The sequence below is a fragment of the Aulonocara sp. 'chitande type north' Nkhata Bay genome, linkage group LG19, assembly GCF_057382095.1.
Source record: "Aulonocara sp. 'chitande type north' Nkhata Bay isolate Kocher_YH1m ecotype deep benthic linkage group LG19, A_spYH_male_GT1.1, whole genome shotgun sequence".
NCBI lineage: Eukaryota > Metazoa > Chordata > Actinopteri > Cichliformes > Cichlidae > Aulonocara > Aulonocara sp. 'chitande type north' Nkhata Bay.
In genome coordinates, this window is record NC_141362.1 from 14,110,286 (window position 1) to 14,138,263 (window position 27,978).

Consider the following 27,978-nt stretch of genomic DNA (forward strand, 5'->3'; position numbering starts at 1 on the left):
CACTTCCCATGATGCTTGATGAGCTAGCCTCTATACCTAGGTGCTTTTCCTCTACTACATACCCTTACAGTTTACAAACACTGAGCTGCAGCTGAATCAATGAATACCTTCCAGATTCTGGTGCCAGAATTTGAATTCATGGTTCATTTGCTAAACTTCTTCTTCTTCTTCTTCTTTTTTCTTTATTTAAATGTATTTACATGAAAATTTTCCAGTGATTTTGAGTGTTTTTGATAATGGCCCTGAATGCTTTCCAAATGATTGAGCCTTATATGTAAAAAGTAACCTGAACCTGAAATGAGGAGTTGACAGTGGGAAAATAAGAAAAAGCCAGATACATATGTGCATAATGCATTTATCAAAAAGAGCTGCATTTGAATAACGATATAAAATCATTTCAACAGTATATTGATTCCAAACACACTGGTGCTTTCTTGCACTGTTGTGTCAATAATGAGTGATGAATTAATCAATAAAGCATCATGGCCAAACATTGCACCCTCACATACAGTAATCTATGTGTGTTTAATGAGCTCAAAGTGCACAAGGAAAAAACATCCTTTATAGCCTTTTCATGTTTTTCTGTTAGAACAGTTACTAATTCAGAGCCGCCTTTTACATGCAAGCACATTCTTGTAGTATTTAATTTTCATTGATTGTTTATATTCACGTTATATATCTCAGATTGTTCCCTCTACAATAAGTTTCTGTCTTCTCTGTCTGTCTCAGTAAAAAACAAATTGCCAAGTAAATGACAATTAAAAATAGAAATGTCTACTTTTTGAGAAAAGTTATCTTGAAAGCATTTTGCATTTTGGCAATTATCTAAATGACAACTTAGAGCTTAGCAGGAAAAATATACATGGATCTCTTCTTCAGTGCGTGCAGATGAACTGTGCATCAAACGTCCATTCCTTTGCGTTAAGTGTACATCGAAATGTACATCCACTGGAAATAAAGAGAGACCGGTTGTTAGTGCAGTATGTGCAGCCCCTCCACCTATCTCCAAGGACATCCTGGCCTACTCTTCTTGATCACTGGCTGACATGGGAGAGTCTTCAACTGACATAGCTCTCCTCGGACTGCTGAACTATAAAAGCTGGCCAAGATAAAAGGCTCAGTATCTTTCATCCCTCTTTGATGGCTATATTTGTAACTCTCAAAAACTTTAATCATAACAACATTCAAAAAAGCTGCACTTGAGGGATATAAGTGAAATCAGTTGAACTTTTAGCAAATGCCAATCTAAGTTTGCCCTTAACACATTAACAGTTGCTAACTGTCTAACCTTACCAACGTGTTTTAAAATCCCGGACATGCCCTACTTGGTCACAAAGTAGCTCAAGGTATGCACAAGGAGTATGCAACTGTTTCCTTTCGTGTAAAATAATTTATGAATAGTATATAAATTTATTTTCAGTTTTAAAAATAATGTATTTTTCTTTCCTCTGAACTTCAAAATGAATCAACATGTGTTATAAAATGTACTAATGAGAACAAGCTGGCTTTATTACCTCAGACTCTTGAAGAGTCATTGCTTTTCCATCAGATAACTGTCTGAAGATTTCTGTTGATGAGCAAAAATTAATTGAATCTCTTAAAAGATACGTATAAAATTAATGTCTTCCACAACAAAAAGGTTAAAGTTTTCCATTGTGAGGTTGTATTTTTTGATTGACTTACTTCAGATAAATCACAAACAGAAATAAACAGATCATAGCTTGTCCCACTTGTCTTCACTTACTGTTCATGCAGTCAAAGCGAAGGATGAGACTGATGAAGCTCTCCAGCGTCATGTGTCCAGAGGAGGCGCCGTAGCGCAGAGCCGTCAGATTCAGCATGTCGTCACTCACCCTTATTCCTGACAAGCACATTAAACACACAAATTCACATTAATGACTTACATTGAGACTTCGGTCAGAAACTCTTAGATTCTAACAAAGTTAACAAGATGGCGCTGGTGAGGTCGGCTGCCGTCACGACTGCTCCGACCACCTTTTCTTTGTCTTTGTTTTTTAAGTTAGTTTTCAGCGTCTCTAAATCGGCAAAATCATCACCATTGGGTACATTAGGTATGACAGTGACACTCTTGTTTCTATTGGTATACAATGTACTCACAATTCGAAGTTTTTAACTCCGGATCCGAGCTGGCCGAGCGAGATCTTGAGGGAGAACAAAGGGAAGCGGAGGCCTAGAGGGAAGCGGCGGCTTAGAGGGAAGCGAGCCGGCATCAGGAACAGGCTGAGAGCTCGTGCACACCGCACACCTCTGCCTAGCATCCTGCTTGCCAACGTCCAGTCACTGGAGAACAAGCTTGACGACCTCAGGGCCAGGATACAGTTCCAGAGAGACATTCGGGACTGCAATCTCCTCTGCTTCACCGAGACATGGCTGAACCCAGCGGTGCCGGACCATGCCATCCAGCCGGCCGAGTTCTTCTCGGTTCACCGCATGGACAGGACACGGGACTCGGGGAAGTCAAGGGGAGGCGGCGTGTGTTTAATGGTGAACAACAACTGGTGCAACAGTGCGAACGTTGTTCCTCTCACACGCTCCTGCACACCAAATCTGGAACTACTGTCCATCATGTGTCGTCCTTTTTATCTACCTCGGGAATTTACATCGGTCATTATAAGTGCCGTTTATATTCCACCACAAGTGGACACGGTCACCGCCTTATGCGAGCTGCATGAGGCACTCACACAGCACCAGACACAACACCGGGACGCTGCGCTTATTGTGACGGGGGACTTTAATAGTGCCAACCTCAAACGTGCAGCGCCAAACTTTTATCAACACATCACCTGCCCCACCCGAGGTGAAAGGGCACTGGACCACTGCTACACTACGGTCAAGGATGGCTACAAGGCACAATCTCGCCCTCCGTTTGGCAAATCCGATCACGCCGCCATCTTCCTCATGCCAAAATACAAACAAAGGCTGAAACAGGAAGTTCCGGTTCAGAGGAAGGTCGCGCGCTGGACGGATCAATCGGTGGCCGCGTTACAGGACGCACTCGACGACGCAGACTGGGACATGTTCAGAAACAGCTCCGATGATGATGTCAACGTGTTTACGGAAGCGGTTGTGGGATTCATTGGGAAACTAGCGGATGATACCGTGGAGACAAAGACTATCACAACGTTTCCCAACCAGCAGCCGTGGGTGGATAAAACCATCCGCGACGCTCTGAGATCCCGCACCGCTGCCTACAATACGGGACTCACGACGGGGGAAATGGACCCGTACAAAGCCGCATCATATAACGTGCGGAAGGCGGTGAAAGAGGCGAAGCAGCGCTTCGGGAGGAAACTAGAGTCACAACTCCAACAGAGTGACTCTAGGAGCCTGTGGTGGGGACTAAGGACAATAACGGACTATAAAGCACCAACAACCGGTATGACGAACGCGGCTGTGACTCTGACAGACGAGCTGAACACTTTCTATGCTCGCTTCGAGGCTGCAGCTAAGGACTCCAACAATGCTAGTGCTAGCGGCGCTAACGGCTGCAGACAGGAAGATACTGCCAGCACCGGAAACGTGCTCGTCATCTCCGAGCATGAAGTAAGGAGAGCCTTCAAGAGAGTGTAAAATAAGGAGGGGATGTTTTTCTCATTTTCATTCATTATTTTAATATGGCATTATTAGTTCATTAGAAGTATATAACCAGCTTTGCATTAAGCATAAATTGAAGTTTTTGACCTTACATTATTCTTTGCATTACAGTGATGGTGATAACTTTAGTTTGATCTTTTCTTACAGGTACCAGAATAATAACATGATTTTCCATTGCAGATGTAACCATGATCATTCCATACACATTGCAGTTTGTTGCTTATTCTAGAGTTGTGCTCAAGGTAATTAAAGGTTAAAAGCTACAGCCAGCGCGAGTCTGGCTGATCTATGGAGGGCAAAGGCTTTGAGCTTGGAAGGCCGCACGCGCTTACACAGCACTTATAAGATGTTATTCTTGGTGATTTTGTGCTTAGTCATGTTTTAATATGTTTTAAGTAGAAGTAGCTGATCCAGCAATATTCATTTAATATTATATACTTGATTTAGAGCAATACACACTGATGGTCTTAACAAATGAAAGAGTCCTTGTAGCTGCCATGTTGTGTCTTAGCAGGGTACAGACGGTTCCAGGAGACGGGGGCAGTCAGCGTCTGCCCTCGGGAAGGAGACAATGTTATTCTTTGTGTTAAATAAAATTGTCAACATTGATTGTATTACACCTGTCACTACGCATGAGGGGGCGTTCTAATACCCTGATTTCATAAAACTATGGTGATGTGTTTTTTGAGATGAGATCTGAGACTGTCTGCATACAGTGTCCATCTCCCACGTGTGTGATCATTAAATCATCGTTTGACTCAACCCGACCGGACCAGTGTTGTTATTGTGGGTTTTTCCTCTGGTGTCCATCCCCAATATTTTGAAACTTAACAAGAGTGAACACCAGGAAAGCAGCAGGACCAGACGGCATCCCAGGTCGTATCCTCAGAGACTGCGCATACCAGCTAGCTCCTGTGTTCACTGAGATATTCAACATCTCTTTATCTCAGTCGGTGATCCCCACATGCTTTAAAGAGTCCATCATTGTTCCTGTCCCGAAGAAACCCCACCCTGCTTCTCTCAATGACTATCGCCCTGTAGCCCTCACCTCAGTAGTGATGAAGTGCTTTGAACGCCTGGTCAGAGACTTCATCATTTCTTCACTACCAGACACACTGGACCCACTACAGTTCGCTTACCGTCCAAATCGTTCCACAGACGATGCCATCTCTCATCTCCTCCACACATCACTCACTCACTTGGACACTAGAAGGGGGAATTATGTTAAAATGCTCTTCATAGACTACAGCTCTGCATTTAATACCATAATTCCCTCCACACTCACCACCAAGCTGGAGCATCTGGGACTCAGCTCATCTATGTGTCAGTGGATCTCCAACTTCCTAACTGGCAGACCACAGGCAGTAAGGATGGGCGGACACCACTCTCAGCACTGGAGCCCTCAGGGGTGTGTTCTGAGCCCCCTGCTGTACTCTCTGTACACATGACTGTGTGGCCACTACCAGCTCCACCACCATCATCAAGTTTGCTGACGACACCGTCGTCGTGGGCCTGATCTCTGATAACAACGAGACGGCCTACCTGAAGGAGGTTAGGAATCTGGAGAACTGGTGCCAGAGGAACAACCTCCTTCTAAACGTCAGTAAGACAAAGGAGCTGATAGTGGACTTCAGCACTAAGCAGGAGAGGAACTACCAGACCCCCGTCATCAACGAGTGCCCAGTGGAGAGAGTGGACAGCTTCAAATACCTCGGAGTTCACATCACGCAGGACCTGTCATGGTCCTGTCACATCAACACCGTGGTGAAAAAGGCCCGTCAGCGTCTCTACCACCTCAGATTCTTGAGAGACTTCCAACTGCCCTCCAAGGTGCTCAGGAACTTTTACTCGTGTACCATAGAGAGCATCCTGACGGGAAACACCTTAACCTGGTTCGGGAACAGCACCATGCAGGACAGACGAGCTCTACAGAGGGTTGTGCGGTCAGCTGAGCGCACCATCCGCTCCGAGCTCCCTGACCTGCACTCAATCTACAGCAGGCGATGCTGGACCAAGGCCAGGAAGATCGTGAAGGACCTCAGCCATCCCAACAACAGACTGTTCTCTCTGTTGAGGTCAGGAAAGCGATTCCGCTCCCTGAAGCCCAACACAGAGAGACTGAGGAGGAGCTTCTTCCCGCAGGCGATACGGTCTCTCAATCACACCACCACACAGTACTGACCCACACATATAGTTCTTACACACACACTGGACATTCTGGACATTGTTTTCACTTCATCACTTAATCACTTTAGGCATATTTGCACTGCACAAGACACTTACAAATGTGGATTGCACAACACTGGACATTATATTTCTTTATTTCCAGTTAATACTTGTACAGCTGCTGTTATTGTGTGTATATATATATTTATATTTCTTCATACATTCTTATATAGTTCTATACTGTGTATTGTGTATTTTGTTGCACAGTTATTTTATTTTTTAACTTTAATTTATATATTTTATCTTATTCTTTCCGAGATTGACGCTGGCAGCACTAATAGGAAGATAACCAGAATACAACCAGATGGCCATCGGCTGAGTCGAGTGTCCATTTTCAAAGTAAAGCAAGTTGCTGTCATTAGCAGAGGCTGACTCAGATTGATTGCAACTTGTTGGCAGTTTATCTGCATTTATAAATAACATGGCTGTTATTTGCAAACCTTCACCAATCTGTCAGACAATGATGCAGTCAATCTGAGGTACACCATAATCCCTTGGAGACAGGTTGCCTTCCGCCAGGTGAAATGAGCAATCTCTTTGCAATTGAAAATGTTTGCCATGAGATTGAAGGTGTTGCAAGCTCTGGGCAATCAGTTGGTGATCGCAATTACTTGCATACGACCAGCACAAAGCATCAATTGCCAAGTTTTTTCCCAGTCACAAGAAATAGCAGTCCTATTTTTTGTTGTGGTGTGCCTTAGCCATTTGGAAGTCCAGTGAGAGGATTGCAGGAGAGTGTAGTTTCAGGAACATTAATGAATGAATGAATTCCAAGCAGGCCTACCTGAAACTAAGAATGCATTTCGTAGTTCTCTCAGTGACAGCGTTCCGGTTCTTGAAACATCAGTGCGGAAGAAAATTTCCTAGAAAACAAAAAGAAAAAAGCCACAATTGGAATGTAGCAGAAGTATTATCCATACATAATTAACTATAGAGCAGTGCATGTAGTTCAAATTTTTTTTTACTTTTTTCAGCATCAAATATTTAACCTAATTTTCATTGTCTTTACCTTGAATGTAACAACTTTGTTCCACAGACGAAGAAATTCCTCACTGTTGAGTTTTCCTGTAATTGATGTCTGTTTTACCCAACATTAAGGCAACAAAGCTATGTGTGCGAGTAAAACATGTACTGGCCAACTGGGTAGCTCCTCTACAAGCCAAGAAGCTGTGCTGACCAGTGTTGGGGAGTAACGGAATACATGTACCGCCGTTACATATTTAAAATACAAAATATGACTAACTGTATTCCGTTACAGTTACCGTTTATAAAGGTGTTATCAGAATACAGTTACTTGGTCGAAATGAATGGATTACGCGAGGGTATTTTCCTGTTTCATATGTTAGGCTATGCCCTCTTTAAAACACGCATTAAGAGGCTCTAATGTCTGTGTCTCAATCTCGCAGTCCATGTCACCTCTACTTGCAACCCGCATAATGACGTGAAGAAATATTTTTAAAAATTATTCACAAAAATGATTTAATATGAAGGCAATAGGGAGAGTGTTACAGTCATCGCTCTAAAGAATGTAGCCTCATGGGCAGTGTAGTCCGTGCTGCAGGGTGGATGGACTGCCATACCCGTTATGTGTCTGTGAGCGAGGGAGGAAGAAAAAGGAAAAGTACGAGCTGTCACCGAGCAGAAACGGGAGCTGGAAGCATGTAAATATAATAATAACCACTGCAGCCAAAAAGAGTGCCTGACGAGCCCAGCTGTAAGTAAGCTGTTAAGACTCGACTTTACATCGTGTTCGTGTTTTCCTCCGAAACAATAAATTCCTTTGGAGCAGCCTTTCAACGCCTCTCTCTGTCTTTCACTAGCAAAGTTGACCCAGACAACAAAGTAAAGCTAGTTTTCAGCTACGAGCCTGACACGAACCCGACGTATTAGCCAGAGGTCCCTTTATGGTTTTACGCCTTTACGGTTCGGAGCCGCGGACCTGTTTTATATAAGCGCAGAATAGTTTTCTATACGAGATCGCTGCAAAAAGTGCAGCCTTACCTAATGTCCACCCTAGTGTTACTCATTTTATATTAAGATTTAAACATCTAGTTGGTATTAGTATGGTGAATAACCTTCAGTAAAAGTAATAGTTCGCACTGCAATAGTACATTCATGTAGTTGTAAAAAGCATGATAATATATTAAGTAATCCAAAGTATTCAGAATACGTTACTCTCATTGAGTAACGTAACGGAATACGTTACAAAATACAATTTGGGGCATGTATTCTGTAATCTGTAGTGGAATACATTTTAAAAGTAACCTTCCCAACACTGGTGCTGACCCACTAAAGCGTGAACTCTACAGGACTGCTAACCATATGAAGAAACTCTCATAAAACCTCAAAGTGACAAGGTGAAGACTTTTCTAACTGGCCTTTTTCCAAAAACATGAGATAAAATTAAGACTTTTATTTGGCAAGAACTCTGAGATATCCTTCAATGCGACATCCAGATGAACAGAATTTGTTGGGACTTCCTCACCTGGATTGTTGACTGTTTAACTCTGTTTAAGATACTTTTTGATATTATTTTCAAATTACTTGCTGTGATCATGCATGCAAATGTTTGAAAATGTGGAGAACATGTAAATCTATTATTTGCATTGTCTGAGTGACTATGACAAATGTCACATGCACCACAACAGGATACATCCATTAATGCAACCATGCTGCGACAGGCGTCAATACTGAAGCCTCCAGATTTCAGGTCTCCTAAATGAAACAGAAATATATATTTCAGAAATATATAAATCTTGAGCTCTTAAGCTGTAGTCTCTTGAAGTCCAAACCTTTTAGGATGTTTTCATTTAGAAGCCTCTGAAGCTGCTCAGCATCCACTTCTTCATACTGGAAACGAAAACAGGGTTTCTCTTATACTTCTGTTTATGAGCCTCGGTCACTTGTTAACGTCCAAATTAAACTGTCCACACACACTAGCAAACACACACTCTGACTAATTTGTGTATTGCTGTAATTTCTCTTTTACAATACAAAATCTTTGCTAGCTTTAGCAAAACTCTAACCCATCAAGCTAAATATTACGAGTTGTAATCCAGTTATTTCAAGTTGCCCCGAAATAATTATTTTAGATGGAAAAGATGGATACATGAAGTAATGCATGGCTATTAGTTCAGCATGTGGGTGCAATTCTAGGGCCACTGTTATTCACAGTTCTCATAATTAAGTGAGTTACACGTTGATTTTTGTCGTGTCTGGAAACATCTAAGTGCTTTCAAAAAAGATTTGAACTCAGATTAAAACCCATTTAAAAAAAAAAAGTTTCCAATAAAGCTGGCTAACATTACTTAGCCAGTTAAATATTGCTACTTTTCATAGGACACTAAATTAGAAAAAGTTTGTCTATAAGTACCTTGGTTTTATTACTATGGACACTGAACTTGTCTTAAAGAAATGTGTAATTTAGAGCTATACAATGCTAATATTTAAACAGTCTTTTTCCATTTTCATATTTTATTTCTGTCTTATTTATATCAACTTAGTTCTTCAGTAAGTTAAGCTTTCTTCACCCTACTGACCCAATAATGATGTGTCATACAAGATATGCATATTTTGATCCTAGCTTAAATTGCTACTAAATAACCAACAGTGAGAAGACAACTAAACCACAAGTGCATCTTTAAAGTAGCCAAAAAATTAATCAGGATGATTAAGCTTTCACTTTAAAATTTCTCACTTTTATACACAACTGATGTTCTGTTGTGGATTTTTTTAGTTGAGAACAAATGTAACGAAATGCATTTAAACTTTCGTGTTAGCACGTTTTATGTTCATTGTATACAGAAGTCAAACAGTTTTATTTTGTGCACTGAAGTATAATAGTTAGTCAAACCTCTCACAGATAAGTTTTAGATAAAGATGAAAAAAATCTTATCAAACAAACAAAAGTTTCCACTGTGTGATAAAACTCAGTCTATATAAGAGAAATAGTAAACTCAACAGTGTCAAGTATGCTCGTGAGAAAATAACAGGAAGTTACCTTGTCAGAGTGTTTATGGAAAAACTCTCTCCTTTGTTCATCATCTTGTTGATTTTTTACCTTGACCTGAAACAGAGAAATTAAATTCTGTGTTAAATAAAAAGCTATTTACATATCATTTAGCATATAACACAACCGCAACCAGACGTGATTTATTGTTGAACACCCACCTTCTCATCAAGCTCATGTTTGTGATCACCAGAATTATCACTGCAGAGAAAGAAAAAAATCACAATTTATTTGTTCTTGTCTGTTTTGCATATATCTCATGCAGATTGTTCCAATTTAGCAATGTTGTGTTTGCACAAACAATGAGCGTGCATACTAGCAGTTGGTCTCTGATTTTGCGTGGATGGTCAGGATAAAGGAGGCTGTCTCGTTGGGATTGAAGGTGGATGGCACAATCAAGTATTCCCCATGCTTTAACATAAAGAACTCCATCACCTCACGGGCATTCAGGTAGGTTTTAGTTTGGGCAACAGGTGCCTGGGATTTGAAGAACTCCTCTGTAAACTTCCCTCTCTGTGTCTTATACTGAAATAGCAGGTAGATATGTCAGTTATCTTACACCATTTAAAGTGGGACTGCTGTATCTGTAAATGGGAACTGGATACAAACTGTTTCTTACTTTTTCAGTCACCTTGAAGGAAATCAGTGCAAGTTGGTTCATGTTCAGAATAAGAAATATACTCAGTTAGTGTCAGAATACAACCCTAATGAAATCTGTATGCATCTTTTACTAATGATTATATGCTCTTCAAAGATGATGACAACTGAGCCAAAGGTTTAATCATTGAAGGAATAGCAGTGTAGCCTTCAAGTTGAGGTTATCCTTATCACCATCCTGATGTGCAATACCTTTGCAACTTGGAAACGATTCAAAACATAAAAGTGTCATGACATTTCCATATTAGGCAGCAAAGAGTAATGTTTACCTCAAATATGAAAAACCCAATGTGGAGGTTTTGCGCCAGGTGTCTGTTCCTTTTTTCGGGCTTTTGCATGAGAGACACCATTATGTTTTTATCACCGTCTTTCTCTGAGTATCCACCGCAAATTTTGAAACGACACTGTGGATTAGTCCAGAAACTGTCTAGAAAGCAAATAAAAAACATGGTTTATTTGCTGGACACAAAAAAATGAAAGTTCAAAAATGAACCTGAAAGCAAGGCTGGTTAAATAGTCCAGGTCAGGTGGGTGAAAGGTTCACTGAACTTTTGTTTAATAAATGACAAAGTCATGCAATTAAATGAGCTATATAGATAATATACTGTGGAAAAGACTTTACAACTCTGTTTATGGGTCTGTATTGTTATGGATGTCCAACTTATTCTTTCCATTCACAAGAAAAATCTATGTTACCATATTTGGGCTTTTAATATTGTAACATATTTTTTACTACTGGTTACAGAATTTTAATACCTACAATACTTGGAAAAAATAGCTGAAATTTGCATTCACATTTTTTTTAGTTTAACATAACAGAGTTATGTTAAACTAAAAAAAAAATAAGCAATGACCTTAATACTAACTACACTAACTAAAGAACTTGTTGCCCTATTGGACCCATTGTTAATTTTAGGGTCCGCATCAAGACTAAAAGAATAATCTTATTTAATAATTGCTGAAATAAATTCCTACATAGCACCTATGACCTTCAGGACTCTTTTATCTCTTTTAATTGTCTATTTCATCAAATATAATAAGATGGATAAAGAAACCGAGGTTCATAAAAATCTTAAATGTGAATCTGTTAAATATTAAAATCACACAAACACTACATGTATGTGTTCGTGCTTTACCAATTTGTGCTTATTTCGGTACATTCTTTCTAGTATACACTCTCGGTCAAAAGTTTTAGAACATCCCAATTTTCCCAATTATTTATTGCAATTCAAGTCATTCAAGTCCAGTGAATAGCTTGAAATGGTACAAAGGTAAGTGAACTACCGGAGGTAAAAAAGATAAATAAATAAGATTTTTTTTTAAATGGCGTGGTTACCCAAATTAATGTACATTTTTGGAATTATACACAAAGGCCTTTTTCATGGAACACAAAATGGGTTAGCAATTAAAAGCTGTGCTGGGACAATGGAGGTTGATCAAGCTTTGAAAACTTCAATTACTGATTCCTACATGGGTTCCAACTTTTCTGGATTCCTTCCAACCCCCTCTGTCTGCATAAAAGCAGTATAAAACACACTGTGGTACCATACCCTTGTGATCAGTTGAACAGTACTGTACTGCAGAAAGCACTGCGTTGCTACAAAAATGGCCAGAAAAATGCAATTAACAATGGAAGCGAGACAGACCATCATAACGCTTAAAAATGTATCCTGAAAAATTGATTCTGTTCATCTGGACGAAGCGTTTTCAGTCGGAGAAACATTTCATGACAGTGAGTACTGTTTTCTTCCCCATCAAAAGGCACTCAGAAACTGGAGCAAACTCTGACAGGAAGAGGTCTGGCAGACCCAAAGCCACAAATGGTAAATGGCCTGCATTTGTATAGCGCTTTTCTAGTCCATAGGACCCCAAAGCGCTTTACACTACATTCAGTCATTCACCCATTCACACACTGGCGATAGCAAGCTACATTGTAGCCACAGCTGCCCTGGGGCACACTGACAGAGGCAAGGCTGCCGGACACAGGCGCCACCGGGCCCTCTGACCACCACCAGTAGGCAAACATGGTTAGTATCTTGCCCAAGGATATTTGGCATGCAGCCAGGATGCAGCCTGGGATCGAACCACCGACCTTCTGATTAGTGGCTGACCTGCTCTGCCACCTGAGCTACAGCCACCTCAAATAACTCAGAGGACACGTTTCTGAGAAACTACGTGGCTCACAGGACAACAGCTTCAAGCACAGTTTAATAGTGGTCATAGTAAGCAAGTCTCAGTTTCAACTGTGAAGAGAAGACTTCGAGCTGCAGGTTTGACAGGACAATGCTAAGACATCAGAATAAGACAAAGAGGCTTGCCTGGGCCATGAAACATCGCCACTGGACTACTGAAGACTGGAAGAAGGTATTGTGGACTGATGAATCAAAATTTGAACTCTTCGGTTCACCATGCAGGATCTTTGTACTCAAGTAGGGGAAGAATGGTTCCACAGTGTGTGGCATCAACTGTCAAACATGGAAGAGGAAGTGTGATGGTCTCAGGCTGTTTTGCTGGATCCAGGGTGGGTGACTTGTACATAGTGAGAGGCACCCTAAACCAAAACAGCTACCAAAGCAATCTGCAGCGCCATGCAATACCCTCTAGTATGCACCTAGTTGTTCAGGTGTTCATCCTACAGCAAGATAATGAACCAAAACATAAATCCAAGCTATGCCACAACTACCTCAGGAAAAAAAGAACAAGATAAGCTTGAAAACATGGAGTGTCCAGCACAGTCTCCAGAATTAAATCCCATCGAGCTGGTTTGGGATGAACTGGACAGAAGAGTGAAAGCAAAGCAACCTACAAGTGCCACACATTTATGGGAACTTCTGCAACAGATATGGGAAGAACTTTCAGAATAATATTTGATTTCTATTGTAGAACGAATGACACAGGTGTGTCCAGCTGTTCTATGGTAAATGGTTATTGGACTGATTCTTATATAGAGCTTTTCTCTCCTGGAGCACTCAAAGCGCTTTGTATCTGCCAACGGTGGCTACTTTGAAGAGTCAAAGTTGATAGTACATTTTGGTCTCTAAATTGATTCCATGATTTATTTTTTTAACTCCAACTGCTTATTTGTACAATGTTTTCATTTCAGAGTGCAATGAGACAGTAAAATGCATAATTTTCACAAAAAATAAATAAAATTGGGGTGTTCTAAAACTTTCAACTGATACTGTATGTATTTAATGTTTCAACGCATTTGCAATGAGATTTAATACCTCTGTAATTAAGGCAACCTCCAGCAGTGGTTCCTGCAACCCATCGGCCCTCATACACAGAGGTCGTCCACTGACTAGAGTCACTTTCATTAAAGAAGTCAGGAGACAGCCCGCAGATGTCAATATCTGCGTAGAACTTACAGAAATCTTCAAAGGTCATCCTGTAAAAATCAGATGAATTTTGAGATTACTTGTTTTACATCTGGATGGGCTGTTAGGGTACAATGCAAAAAGTGTTTGTATTTTGTGTTTGGTTTTTTGTTTTTTAATTTCACAAGTTTTCTTACCAAAACTCTCCATCATCAGCCACTGAAAGGCACATTTCACGGTCTTCAGGACTCACAGTTTGCCACAGAGGAGACCTCAAAGAAAATTTGTCATTTTATTTAGACAAAGAGACAGCTTTTCAAAATTCTTTTGAATATTCAAAGGGAGTTCAGAAAAGCTCTCCTGCATGTGTCCACAGCCATACTTGAAATATAATCTTTACACTAGATAGAAGGCTACCACATAGGTTTTGACATTGATTTGCTTTCCATCTTTTAAGTTGAGAGCCATGAGTGTGAGTCTGACTTACCGATCACTCCAGTCTCCTTTCCACTCTCCTTTACCCCAGGGATTCCACAAACGCACAAGGTATACGATTTTTCCTCGACTCATCATCTGACCGCAAACCACCATTTTTTTTTGTTAATTTTAAGTATCATTTGATTTTTTTTCTATTTCCAGTACAAATCTTTACCTCTTTGATACCTGTCACAGTGTATGCATGGCCTGCAACCAGTCCATTTGGTAATATTTCGTTACCAGATGTCTCCTACAAGACAAAAGCATTTGCCACTAGTAAAGTAGAATATTATACATTAAGAACATCAACTTCTATTGATGATGATGAAGCCAATAAATCATTTTACGTGTGCAAGTGACTGTGAAATTGTTTGCTTGTGGCTAAATTCGACACTACTTTGCTCAGATGTTTTTCAAAATGTTATTTCCTTGCAGAGTTAAATATATACTAAATGTCAGACTGGCATGAGTACGCACAATAACTGAACAAAAGCAGCTTTGGTGTCTTAAAACAGGACCCATTCATTTATATCAAACTGGCTCATGTAAGCAAAGGTTTTCCAGCATTTGAGTCTTGATTCTCTGTCTATAGCACACACAGAGCCATCCCTGCCTTGCCAATGAACTTTATCCTTGGGTAATGTCAAGACCATGTTATAAGTGTTACAAACAGTCGTTTTATAGCGGCATTTATAAAGTGACTGTAATAAAAGCTTATAACCATGACTAAGGTCTTTTTAGCTGCTTTGGCAGATGTTTAAACCTCTGTCTCTAGGTAGATTCTGACAAAATGATACCAAAACTGCGCCGGATACAGTTATAAAACTTTATAGGTGTTTAGTGAGATCAAAATGAAAGTATAAAAACAAGTCCTGTATGAGTGAGTATAGGGCAGCAGAAGTATCAGGGACATTAAGCCAATGCTGGTGCTTCTGTGTGGTGTAGTTCTACTTACCCTGGGAGGTGTACCACAGCCCATCAGTGTGTTTGATTTGCCAGCTCTGCAGATCAGCCCCCACAGGCTTGGACTCGGTTGTGACAGCTCGATGTTAATGTGAACGCCACCGGTGAAGTCCATCATAGCCTCTGAAGGAGTTCCAGCAATCATGTCGGAGTAGGAACCACAAACCCTGACAGGATAATACAGTTTTTTAATATTTAGAGAAATCACACCTTCAACTCTCATTATGTCTAAGATTAAGATTGCATACTTAGCATAGGCTTTCTCCAGGAGAGCAGGCCAGAATTCATTTTGGTTTTTGGAATGAACAAAGATTAGTCTGCCATTGATTGTTGGTAGTTTGTCATCAATGACCACATCCTCCCACTGCCCAAATCTCCAGAACTGGGGGGAAAAAAGAATCTAGCATGTCACTCTTGATTTATTATTTAAAAAAAAAAAAGTCTTGTAGCGTGTTGGCGCTCGACCTCGGTCTGTAAAAGTGATGATAGATGAAAAGATGATTCGGGCCAGGAATTTTGTTCCCTTTCAGGCCAATCTGATATTTAGGAAAATGCATATCCAGCAATTTATTTCCTCTCCTGTGACCCTAAAAGTTGCAGGATTCTGCATTTACGTTACACACAGTTTAGTTTCAACATGAAAATGTGTTAAAATAAAATATAAGCAGTAAAAAAAAATTTAAACCCTTGGCACATGCTTTTTAGCTAGTTTATTCTGCTGTGGTTAAAATACAAACAAAAAGGAACATCTCAAAAATAAATATATAAATCACTAAGTATTTTTGACAGGTGTGTTTTTATTGAACACAAGTAGTGATCAATAAAAATATTTTGTGTTGTTACATGTTGGTGTTTACCCTGAAGTGAAAAATCCCACAGTAGTTCTCATCAAATCGTTGTTCAAGCGGGACAACTTCTGCGAAAATGGATTTCTGGAACGTCAGCGCTCCGATTGACGCAAGAAACCAGCAGTTTCCTGTTCAAAAATATTCTCAGGGTTACCACAGGAAATCAGGTGAGGAGAACAATAAATATATTCATGAAGACATTTCCCTACCTAGTTTCCCTTGACCAAAATCAAACCTGGAGACTCCGTCAAGTACTAAGACTGGAAAACGAACAATTTCCTGAAAAGGGGAGAGTGCTGATCAGGAAGTAAAGTTCTGGAAGTGTTAAAGGAAAGGATGCACATTTCTTTTAGTGTATCCTTCACAAAAATGTGCATTTATTCATCCACACTGAAATAATCTTTCAATTATTTTAAGAGTCACAATAGCATGTTGAAGACTGTTGTTTCGTTGAACCAAACAAAAAAGCATACCTGAAATCTGTTTTTGGAAAGTATAAGAGAAGGTACTTGTACTTAAAGCTGCAGTGTATCAAATACAGTGGGGCAAAAAAGTATTTAGTCAGCCACCGATTGTGCAAGTTCCCCCACTTAAAATGATGACAGAGGTCAGTAATTTGCACTAGAGGTACACTTCAACTGTGAGAGACAGAATGTGAAAAAAAAATCCATGAATTCACATGGTAGGATTTGTAAAGAATTTATTCGTAAATTAGGGTGGAAAATAAGTATTTGGTCACCTCAAACAAGGAAAATCTCTGGCTCTCACAGACCTGTAACGTCCTCTGTAAGAAGCTTTTCTGTCCCCCACTCGTTACCTGTATGAATGGCACCTGTTTGAACTCATCATCTGTATAAAAGACACCTGTCCACAGCCTCAAACAGTCAGACTCCAAACTCCGTCATGGCCAAGACCAAAGAGCTTTCGAAGGACACCAGGAAAAGTATTGTAGACCTGCACCAGACTGGGAAGAGTGAATCTACAATAGGCAAGCAGCTTGGTGTGAAAAAATCAACTGTGGGAGCAATCATCAGAAAATGGAAGACATACAAGACCACTGATAATCTCCCTCGATCTGGGGCTCCACGCAAGATCTCATCCCGTGGGGTCAAAATGATCATGAGAACGGTGAGCAAAGATCCCAGAACCACACGGGGGGACCTGGTGAATGACCTGCAGAGAGCTGGGACCAAAGTAACAAAGGTCACCATCAGTAACACACTACAACGGCAGGGAATCAAATCCCGCAGTGCCAGACGTGTTCCGCTGCTGAAGCCAGTGCATGTCCAGGCCCGTCTGAAGTTTGCCAGAGAGCACATGGATGATACAGCAGAGGATTGGGAGAATGTCATGTGGTCAGATGAAACCAAAGTAGAACTTTTTGGTATAAACTCAACTCGTCGTGTTTGGAGGAAGAAGAATACTGAGTTGCATCCCAAGAACACCATATCTACTGTGTAGCATGGGGGTGGAAACATCATGCTATGGGGCTGTTTTTCTGCCAAGGGGACAGGACGACTGATCCGTGTTAAGGACAGAATGAATGGGGCCATGTATCGTGAGATTTTGAGCCAAAACCTCCTTCCATCAGTGAGAACTTTGAAGATGAAACGAGGCTGGGTTTTCCAACATGACAATGATCCAAAACACACCGCCCGGGCAACAAAGGAGTGGCTCCGTAAGAAGCATTTGAAAGTCCTGGAGTGGCCTAGCCAGTCTCCAGACCTCAACCCCATAGAAAATCTGTGGCGGGAGTTGAAAGTCCGTGTTGCTCGGCGACAGCCCCAAAACATCACTGCTCTCGAGAAGATCTGCATGGAGGAATGGGCCAAAATACCAGCTACTGTGTGTGCAAACCTGGTAAAGACCTATAGTAAACGTTTGACCTCTGTTATTGCCAACAAAGGTTATGTTACAAAGTATTGAGTTGTATTTTTGTTATTGACCAAATACTTATTTTCCACCCTGATTTACGAATAAATTCTTTACAAATCCTACCATGTGGATTCATGGATTTTTTTTTTTCACATTCTGTCTCTCACAGTTGAAGTGTACCTCTGGTGCAAATTACTGACCTCTGTCATCATTTTAGGTGGGGGAACTTGCACAATCGGTGGCTGACTAAATACTTTTTTGCCCCACTGTATCTGTGTCGAGCTCTGACAAACTAAACCAGAAACCTGACTGTGCTGTTTTTGAACCGTAGAATAAGAAATTCTTCGTGTAGTGAGACTCAATCTAAATGCAGTGAAAGTACTAAAACTGAATTGCTCTTTTTATAATCAGCTGAGCAGTTTAGCTTTACAAAATTACACTCACTGCTGGTCGCCGCCACTCCACACAGGCCAGTTCAGAAGGGCTCAGTATGCCATGGCGTAGTATCTCTTGACCAATGGACCTTCTGTCAGGTAGAAATGTCTCATCAATGAAGCTTACTCCTCTTGTGAGGCAGTACTGTTTCAACTGCTCGTAGTCTTGGCCCAAGAACTTCTGGGGCTTGGTGAATTTTCCGAAACCGTCCTTCTTGTAGCGGGCCTCTATGATGTTCAAGCATACACCGGGAGGAGGCATCACTGCAGTTTTTGAACTGTTTACAAGAATTTTGCATTAAAAATCCAGAAAATATAAGAGATTAAAGAACGCAGCACTACCTATTTAGGTTGGGTATAGATCAAGGGTGTGGGAATGGCATTTCAAAATGGGAAGTCATGACACAAATGATACATATTTTAAATAAATATAATGAGCTACAGTATGATGGAAAAAGATAATTCCATTATGGTGCATAAAATCATATTTGCAGCTCGCTGAAAAAGAGCAAAAATGAGTTCAAACTTTAGATAGTTCATGTGAAATTATTGCAAATTGCGGTTCGCCCAACTATTATGAAACATAGTTTACAACAAGATTATTATTAACATTATAATACTAATAATAATTAGGCATTTTTGAGAACTTTTTTGTCAGGAAAACAAGGTTAAAGGCTTTTATATTAATTATTATGTTATATTGTTCCAAACATTAAAAATATATGTAAAATGTAAAGGTTTTCATTATGTTGGACCTTATTTGCACCCTGAATGGAAAAATTTAAAAGTATACCTTTAACATTCATTCTTTTTCAGGGGCTTCTCTTTTGTTAGTGTCTAAAAATGTAAACAAATTCTGCTATAAACACTTTTTTTATGATAGTCTTAAAAATATAATATCTTCATGCATAAACAATACCTTGTAAGGTCAACTGTGTTAGGATGCCTGGGTCGTTGACCCAGGGTTTTTGAGTTTATTATATTATTTATACTTTCTAGTCTTTGGTTTCTTTGAGTTCTGTCTTATGGTTTATGTCTCTGTCTTCTTTAGTTGCTCTGTCTTTCTATCACCTGTATCCCCTTGTCTAGTTCGCGTCTCTGTGTATCCTTAGTTCCTATATCCCCGTGTTCAGTCAGTGTTTGTGTCTGCCCTGGTCCCACATCTCTGTTCCCTCTGTAGTGCCTGCATGTGAGTCTGTGTTATGTGTTTCCTGTTTTACTTTGAAGGTCTCTGTCTTATCTCAGTGTGTTCATTCCCTGATTGCTCCTTCTGTGTATTTAAGCCCTGTGTTTCTCTGTGTCCGTGTCGCAATCTACCGTTTACCTTGCTGTGTGTTCTGTCATTCCTCCAGTTTAAGTTTATTTTGAGTTTTTCCAGTTATGTTATATTTTGAGTATCACATTAAAGCCATTTTGAGTTCACGACTGTCTCCGGAGTCTGCACCTTGGGTCCTATCCCTGTCCGCACACAGCCGCCACCTAACTGAAGATCGCGACCAGAACATGGACCCAGCAGACATTGAACTCCAGGAGCGACGCCGAGCAGCCTTTGCCCAGCTGGAGGAGGAACTCCGCTGGAAGCCATGGCTCACCCCTGACGTTGGGCGCATTTTCCATGGCACTCGGCTGGCTCTCGGCGGTCCCTGGAGCTGCCAGAAGTCTCCACCTGTGGCTCCGCTAGCACGCAAGATGCGGCCGTTTCAGTTGGGAGTCCTCCATGTGGCTTCAGGCGTTCACGCTCCAGCCTCAGCGTCACTGTTCTGTGCACCAGAGGCTCAGTTGCTCACACCGCCAGCTACCTCTGCCCAAAGGAAACGGCGCTCGCATCGCCATCATATGGACACTTCGGAGCAACCTCCGGTGGTGAGTCAAAAGGACTACACTTTCCAAACTCCACCTGAGCCGTTGATCAGTAAAGATTATGAACTCACCTCAGACACTTTTGGGATTTCTTTTCTCGACGAGGATTTGGATTGGGAGGCCAGTTTTGGTTTGAATCTTCCCGCGCTAGTTCATCACAATAAGCATTCGTCTGAGATTTTTAGTTCGAGGTCTGCTCGTTGGGGTGGGAACAAATTAAAACCTGAGTTTGCCGAGTCTGTTTTTTCTGAGATTGTGAACACTGCTAAACCTAAGACTGTACAGACTGTTAAACGTGGTGGGAAAGGGTCGTCACCTGTTTTTGATGAGCCAGTTTCCAGTGTGCCTGCTCCTTTGCCTTCCGGTGCTCCTTCGCCCAGGGCAACTGCGGTCCAGCCATCTCCTGCACCTGTATCAGTTCCTCGGGTGAGGGGGGGCTAGGGCCCAGTTTGTCCCTGCTCCAGTTTCCAGGCCAGCTGAGGCTCCGCTAGTCTCTGCGCCCGTGCCTATTCCGCGGGTGGGAGCGGCTACTGCCCAGCAGGCCCCTGCACCGGTTTCTGTCCTCGCTGGAGGCTCGGGTGAGCCCGTCCAGCAGTTTTCCGTAGGCTCGGAAGACATAGCTCAGCTTAGTGCTCATCCACCACCTCACCCACCATTACTGCCATCGTTACAACAGTCAATACAACTTAAACTTCTGTCCATAGCTCGAACATTAGCTCACCTATCGGCTCAGTCACCTGCTCAGTTACCGCCTCAGTTGTTTACTCAGCCTCCCGACTCCGCTGGAGGGTCCGAGGGGCCCGTTCAGCCACCTGTCTCTGGAGGGTCCGAGGGGCCCGTTCAGCCACCTGTCTCTGCTGGAGGGTCCGAGGAACCGCTTCGGCCGTCTCTTCCTGCTGGAGGGTCCGAGGGGCCCGTTCAGCCTCTTGCCTCGTCAGCTGGGGGTTCGGGAGGACCCAGTCAGCACGTCCCAGTGTCTGCTGATGGTTCTGGCGTGGCCGTTCAGCCACCACCGGCTCCGCCTCCTGGTCCGGCCTCAGCCACCACCAGCTCCGCCTCCTGGTCCGGCCTCAGCCACCACCAGCTCCGCCTCCTGGTCCGGCCTCAGCCTCTGCAGCTCCGCCTCCTGGTCCGGCCTCAGCCTCTGCAGCTCCGCCTCCTGGTCCGGCCTCCGAGTGTTCAGCTTCGTCTGCTCCTGAGGTCTCCGTGCTGTCTGTTCCTGCCCGTCCCGTCCGGCCTGCACGTCTTGCCCGTCCCGTCCGGCCTGCACGTCCTGCCCGTCCTGCTCGTCCTGCACGTCCTGTCCGGCCGATGACTGGACGTCGTTGCCGTCATGGACGGCCCCCTGAACTGCGCCGCCGCCGGTGCCTCCCGCCCGGCCGGCCTCCTGAACTGTTTTCTGGGCTCTTGGACTGTCAGCCTCCGGGCCGGCCCCCTGACCTTTTTTGAGACTGTTGCCGGGGCCTCTGCGCCTTTCGTGAGCGCTTTTGTTTGTTTGCTTTTGGACTATGCCTGGGCCTTGGTGCTGTTGTTTTGGACTTTGTTCCTGTGTTTTGTTCTGTTGCTTTCCGGGCTCCATTGTTTGTTCTTTTTTTGTTTCTGGCTCCTTGTTTGGTTTTGTTTCGAGCCCTCCATCCTGTTTCCCCCGCCGCCCACCCTGGTTGGGTTGTTTTTTTTTTTTTTTTGTTTTGGTATTTTGGTTTGGGCTGTCTGGAAGCCAGCCCTTAAGGGGGGGGGGGGTACTGTTAGGATGCCTGGGTCGTTGACCCAGGGTTTTTGAGTTTATTATATTATTTATACTTTCTAGTCTTTGGTTTCTTTGAGTTCTGTCTTATGGTTTATGTCTCTGTCTTCTTTAGTTGCTCTGTCTTTCTATCACCTGTATCCCCTTGTCTAGTTCGCGTCTCTGTGTATCCTTAGTTCCTATATCCCCGTGTTCAGTCAGTGTTTGTGTCTGCCCTGGTCCCACATCTCTGTTCCCTCTGTAGTGCCTGCATGTGAGTCTGTGTTATGTGTTTCCTGTTTTACTTTGAAGGTCTCTGTCTTATCTCAGTGTGTTCATTCCCTGATTGCTCCTTCTGTGTATTTAAGCCCTGTGTTTCTCTGTGTCCGTGTCGCAATCTACCGTTTACCTTGCTGTGTGTTCTGTCATTCCTCCAGTTTAAGTTTATTTTGAGTTTTTCCAGTTATGTTATATTTTGAGTATCACATTAAAGCCATTTTGAGTTCACGACTGTCTCCGGAGTCTGCACCTTGGGTCCTATCCCTGTCCGCACACAGCCGCCACCTAACTGAAGATCGCGACCAGAACATGGACCCAGCAGACATTGAACTCCAGGAGCGACGCCGAGCAGCCTTTGCCCAGCTGGAGGAGGAACTCCGCTGGAAGCCATGGCTCACCCCTGACGTTGGGCGCATTTTCCATGGCACTCGGCTGGCTCTCGGCGGTCCCTGGAGCTGCCAGAAGTCTCCACCTGTGGCTCCGCTAGCACGCAAGATGCGGCCGTTTCAGTTGGGAGTCCTCCATGTGGCTTCAGGCGTTCACGCTCCAGCCTCAGCGTCACTGTTCTGTGCACCAGAGGCTCAGTTGCTCACACCGCCAGCTACCTCTGCCCAAAGGAAACGGCGCTCGCATCGCCATCATATGGACACTTCGGAGCAACCTCCGGTGGTGAGTCAAAAGGACTACACTTTCCAAACTCCACCTGAGCCGTTGATCAGTAAAGATTATGAACTCACCTCAGACACTTTTGGGATTTCTTTTCTCGACGAGGATTTGGATTGGGAGGCCAGTTTTGGTTTGAATCTTCCCGCGCTAGTTCATCACAATAAGCATTCGTCTGAGATTTTTAGTTCGAGGTCTGCTCGTTGGGGTGGGAACAAATTAAAACCTGAGTTTGCCGAGTCTGTTTTTTCTGAGATTGTGAACACTGCTAAACCTAAGACTGTACAGACTGTTAAACGTGGTGGGAAAGGGTCGTCACCTGTTTTTGATGAGCCAGTTTCCAGTGTGCCTGCTCCTTTGCCTTCCGGTGCTCCTTCGCCCAGGGCAACTGCGGTCCAGCCATCTCCTGCACCTGTATCAGTTCCTCGGGTGAGGGGGGGCTAGGGCCCAGTTTGTCCCTGCTCCAGTTTCCAGGCCAGCTGAGGCTCCGCTAGTCTCTGCGCCCGTGCCTATTCCGCGGGTGGGAGCGGCTACTGCCCAGCAGGCCCCTGCACCGGTTTCTGTCCTCGCTGGAGGCTCGGGTGAGCCCGTCCAGCAGTTTTCCGTAGGCTCGGAAGACATAGCTCAGCTTAGTGCTCATCCACCACCTCACCCACCATTACTGCCATCGTTACAACAGTCAATACAACTTAAACTTCTGTCCATAGCTCGAACATTAGCTCACCTATCGGCTCAGTCACCTGCTCAGTTACCGCCTCAGTTGTTTACTCAGCCTCCCGACTCCGCTGGAGGGTCCGAGGGGCCCGTTCAGCCACCTGTCTCTGGAGGGTCCGAGGGGCCCGTTCAGCCACCTGTCTCTGCTGGAGGGTCCGAGGAACCGCTTCGGCCGTCTCTTCCTGCTGGAGGGTCCGAGGGGCCCGTTCAGCCTCTTGCCTCGTCAGCTGGGGGTTCGGGAGGACCCAGTCAGCACGTCCCAGTGTCTGCTGATGGTTCTGTTCCTGCCCGTCCCGTCCGGCCTGCACGTCTTGCCCGTCCCGTCCGGCCTGCACGTCCTGCCCGTCCTGCTCGTCCTGCACGTCCTGTCCGGCCGATGACTGGACGTCGTTGCCGTCATGGACGGCCCCCTGAACTGCGCCGCCGCCGGTGCCTCCCGCCCGGCCGGCCTCCTGAACTGTTTTCTGGGCTCTTGGACTGTCAGCCTCCGGGCCGGCCCCCTGACCTTTTTTGAGACTGTTGCCGGGGCCTCTGCGCCTTTCGTGAGCGCTTTTGTTTGTTTGCTTTTGGACTATGCCTGGGCCTTGGTGCTGTTGTTTTGGACTTTGTTCCTGTGTTTTGTTCTGTTGCTTTCCGGGCTCCATTGTTTGTTCTTTTTTTGTTTCTGGCTCCTTGTTTGGTTTTGTTTCGAGCCCTCCATCCTGTTTCCCCCGCCGCCCACCCTGGTTGGGTTGTTTTTTTTTTTTTTTTGTTTTGGTATTTTGGTTTGGGCTGTCTGGAAGCCAGCCCTTAAGGGGGGGGGGGTACTGTTAGGATGCCTGGGTCGTTGACCCAGGGTTTTTGAGTTTATTATATTATTTATACTTTCTAGTCTTTGGTTTCTTTGAGTTCTGTCTTATGGTTTATGTCTCTGTCTTCTTTAGTTGCTCTGTCTTTCTATCACCTGTATCCCCTTGTCTAGTTCGCGTCTCTGTGTATCCTTAGTTCCTATATCCCCGTGTTCAGTCAGTGTTTGTGTCTGCCCTGGTCCCACATCTCTGTTCCCTCTGTAGTGCCTGCATGTGAGTCTGTGTTATGTGTTTCCTGTTTTACTTTGAAGGTCTCTGTCTTATCTCAGTGTGTTCATTCCCTGATTGCTCCTTCTGTGTATTTAAGCCCTGTGTTTCTCTGTGTCCGTGTCGCAATCTACCGTTTACCTTGCTGTGTGTTCTGTCATTCCTCCAGTTTAAGTTTATTTTGAGTTTTTCCAGTTATGTTATATTTTGAGTATCACATTAAAGCCATTTTGAGTTCACGACTGTCTCCGGAGTCTGCACCTTGGGTCCTATCCCTGTCCGCACACAGCCGCCACCTAACTGAAGATCGCGACCAGAACATGGACCCAGCAGACATTGAACTCCAGGAGCGACGCCGAGCAGCCTTTGCCCAGCTGGAGGAGGAACTCCGCTGGAAGCCATGGCTCACCCCTGACGTTGGGCGCATTTTCCATGGCACTCGGCTGGCTCTCGGCGGTCCCTGGAGCTGCCAGAAGTCTCCACCTGTGGCTCCGCTAGCACGCAAGATGCGGCCGTTTCAGTTGGGAGTCCTCCATGTGGCTTCAGGCGTTCACGCTCCAGCCTCAGCGTCACTGTTCTGTGCACCAGAGGCTCAGTTGCTCACACCGCCAGCTACCTCTGCCCAAAGGAAACGGCGCTCGCATCGCCATCATATGGACACTTCGGAGCAACCTCCGGTGGTGAGTCAAAAGGACTACACTTTCCAAACTCCACCTGAGCCGTTGATCAGTAAAGATTATGAACTCACCTCAGACACTTTTGGGATTTCTTTTCTCGACGAGGATTTGGATTGGGAGGCCAGTTTTGGTTTGAATCTTCCCGCGCTAGTTCATCACAATAAGCATTCGTCTGAGATTTTTAGTTCGAGGTCTGCTCGTTGGGGTGGGAACAAATTAAAACCTGAGTTTGCCGAGTCTGTTTTTTCTGAGATTGTGAACACTGCTAAACCTAAGACTGTACAGACTGTTAAACGTGGTGGGAAAGGGTCGTCACCTGTTTTTGATGAGCCAGTTTCCAGTGTGCCTGCTCCTTTGCCTTCCGGTGCTCCTTCGCCCAGGGCAACTGCGGTCCAGCCATCTCCTGCACCTGTATCAGTTCCTCGGGTGAGGGGGGGCTAGGGCCCAGTTTGTCCCTGCTCCAGTTTCCAGGCCAGCTGAGGCTCCGCTAGTCTCTGCGCCCGTGCCTATTCCGCGGGTGGGAGCGGCTACTGCCCAGCAGGCCCCTGCACCGGTTTCTGTCCTCGCTGGAGGCTCGGGTGAGCCCGTCCAGCAGTTTTCCGTAGGCTCGGAAGACATAGCTCAGCTTAGTGCTCATCCACCACCTCACCCACCATTACTGCCATCGTTACAACAGTCAATACAACTTAAACTTCTGTCCATAGCTCGAACATTAGCTCACCTATCGGCTCAGTCACCTGCTCAGTTACCGCCTCAGTTGTTTACTCAGCCTCCCGACTCCGCTGGAGGGTCCGAGGGGCCCGTTCAGCCACCTGTCTCTGGAGGGTCCGAGGGGCCCGTTCAGCCACCTGTCTCTGGAGGGTCCGAGGGGCCCGTTCAGCCACCTGTCTCTGCTGGAGGGTCCGAGGAACCGCTTCGGCCGTCTCTTCCTGCTGGAGGGTCCGAGGGGCCCGTTCAGCCTCTTGCCTCGTCAGCTGGGGGTTCGGGAGGACCCAGTCAGCACGTCCCAGTGTCTGCTGATGGTTCTGGCGTGGCCGTTCAGCCACCACCGGCTCCGCCTCCTGGTCCGGCCTCAGCCACCACCAGCTCCGCCTCCTGGTCCGGCCTCAGCCACCACCAGCTCCGCCTCCTGGTCCGGCCTCAGCCTCTGCAGCTCCGCCTCCTGGTCCGGCCTCAGCCTCTGCAGCTCCGCCTCCTGGTCCGGCCTCCGAGTGTTCAGCTTCGTCTGCTCCTGAGGTCTCCGTGCTGTCTGTTCCTGCCCGTCCCGTCCGGCCTGCACGTCTTGCCCGTCCCGTCCGGCCTGCACGTCCTGCCCGTCCTGCTCGTCCTGCACGTCCTGTCCGGCCGATGACTGGACGTCGTTGCCGTCATGGACGGCCCCCTGAACTGCGCCGCCGCCGGTGCCTCCCGCCCGGCCGGCCTCCTGAACTGTTTTCTGGGCTCTTGGACTGTCAGCCTCCGGGCCGGCCCCCTGACCTTTTTTGAGACTGTTGCCGGGGCCTCTGCGCCTTTCGTGAGCGCTTTTGTTTGTTTGCTTTTGGACTATGCCTGGGCCTTGGTGCTGTTGTTTTGGACTTTGTTCCTGTGTTTTGTTCTGTTGCTTTCCGGGCTCCATTGTTTGTTCTTTTTTTGTTTCTGGCTCCTTGTTTGGTTTTGTTTCGAGCCCTCCATCCTGTTTCCCCCGCCGCCCACCCTGGTTGGGTTGTTTTTTTTTTTTTTTTGTTTTGGTATTTTGGTTTGGGCTGTCTGGAAGCCAGCCCTTAAGGGGGGGGGGGTACTGTTAGGATGCCTGGGTCGTTGACCCAGGGTTTTTGAGTTTATTATATTATTTATACTTTCTAGTCTTTGGTTTCTTTGAGTTCTGTCTTATGGTTTATGTCTCTGTCTTCTTTAGTTGCTCTGTCTTTCTATCACCTGTATCCCCTTGTCTAGTTCGCGTCTCTGTGTATCCTTAGTTCCTATATCCCCGTGTTCAGTCAGTGTTTGTGTCTGCCCTGGTCCCACATCTCTGTTCCCTCTGTAGTGCCTGCATGTGAGTCTGTGTTATGTGTTTCCTGTTTTACTTTGAAGGTCTCTGTCTTATCTCAGTGTGTTCATTCCCTGATTGCTCCTTCTGTGTATTTAAGCCCTGTGTTTCTCTGTGTCCGTGTCGCAATCTACCGTTTACCTTGCTGTGTGTTCTGTCATTCCTCCAGTTTAAGTTTATTTTGAGTTTTTCCAGTTATGTTATATTTTGAGTATCACATTAAAGCCATTTTGAGTTCACGACTGTCTCCGGAGTCTGCACCTTGGGTCCTATCCCTGTCCGCACACAGCTGCCACCTAACAAACTGCACCAGTAATAACATTTGAACTTACAAAGCCCATAGTTTGCATTCACAGCAGCAGGAAGGACCACACTGATACAAATGCAAATTAAGGATCATCTGGTTTAAAGTTTTAAAAGTAGGTCTTACCTCACTTACTCAAAAGTGAAAAGCTGTGCAGAAAAAGGTGTAGTTGCGTCGCGGTGAACTGGTGGGTGAGAACCAAGTAGCTTCGACTCTGCATTTAAGCACCTGAGGCTGTGCACGCCGTCCTTATGTT

General features: G+C 44.6%; 1 protein-coding gene across 1 annotated transcript; it reads right to left on the bottom strand.

Moving 5' to 3' along the window:
• LOC147306687 (calpain-1 catalytic subunit-like) lies at positions 1-27,973 on the bottom strand. The gene is made up of 22 exons (XM_086275254.1): positions 27,849-27,973; positions 18,432-18,699; positions 16,322-16,391; positions 16,122-16,240; positions 15,513-15,646; positions 15,257-15,431; positions 14,477-14,551; positions 14,312-14,397; positions 14,022-14,096; positions 13,735-13,895; positions 10,777-10,934; positions 10,470-10,481; positions 10,167-10,375; positions 10,012-10,051; positions 9,842-9,907; positions 8,634-8,691; positions 8,495-8,556; positions 6,851-6,919; positions 6,626-6,704; positions 1,745-1,861; positions 1,515-1,567; positions 1-948 (listed from the first exon to the last, which is right to left on the bottom strand). The coding sequence occupies exons 2-22, from the start codon at positions 18,681-18,683 to the stop codon at positions 922-924; spliced, it is 2,097 nt and encodes a 698-aa protein (XP_086131380.1). The 5' UTR covers positions 18,684-18,699; positions 27,849-27,973; the 3' UTR covers positions 1-921.
• Between the last annotated feature and the right edge of the window lie 5 nt (positions 27,974-27,978).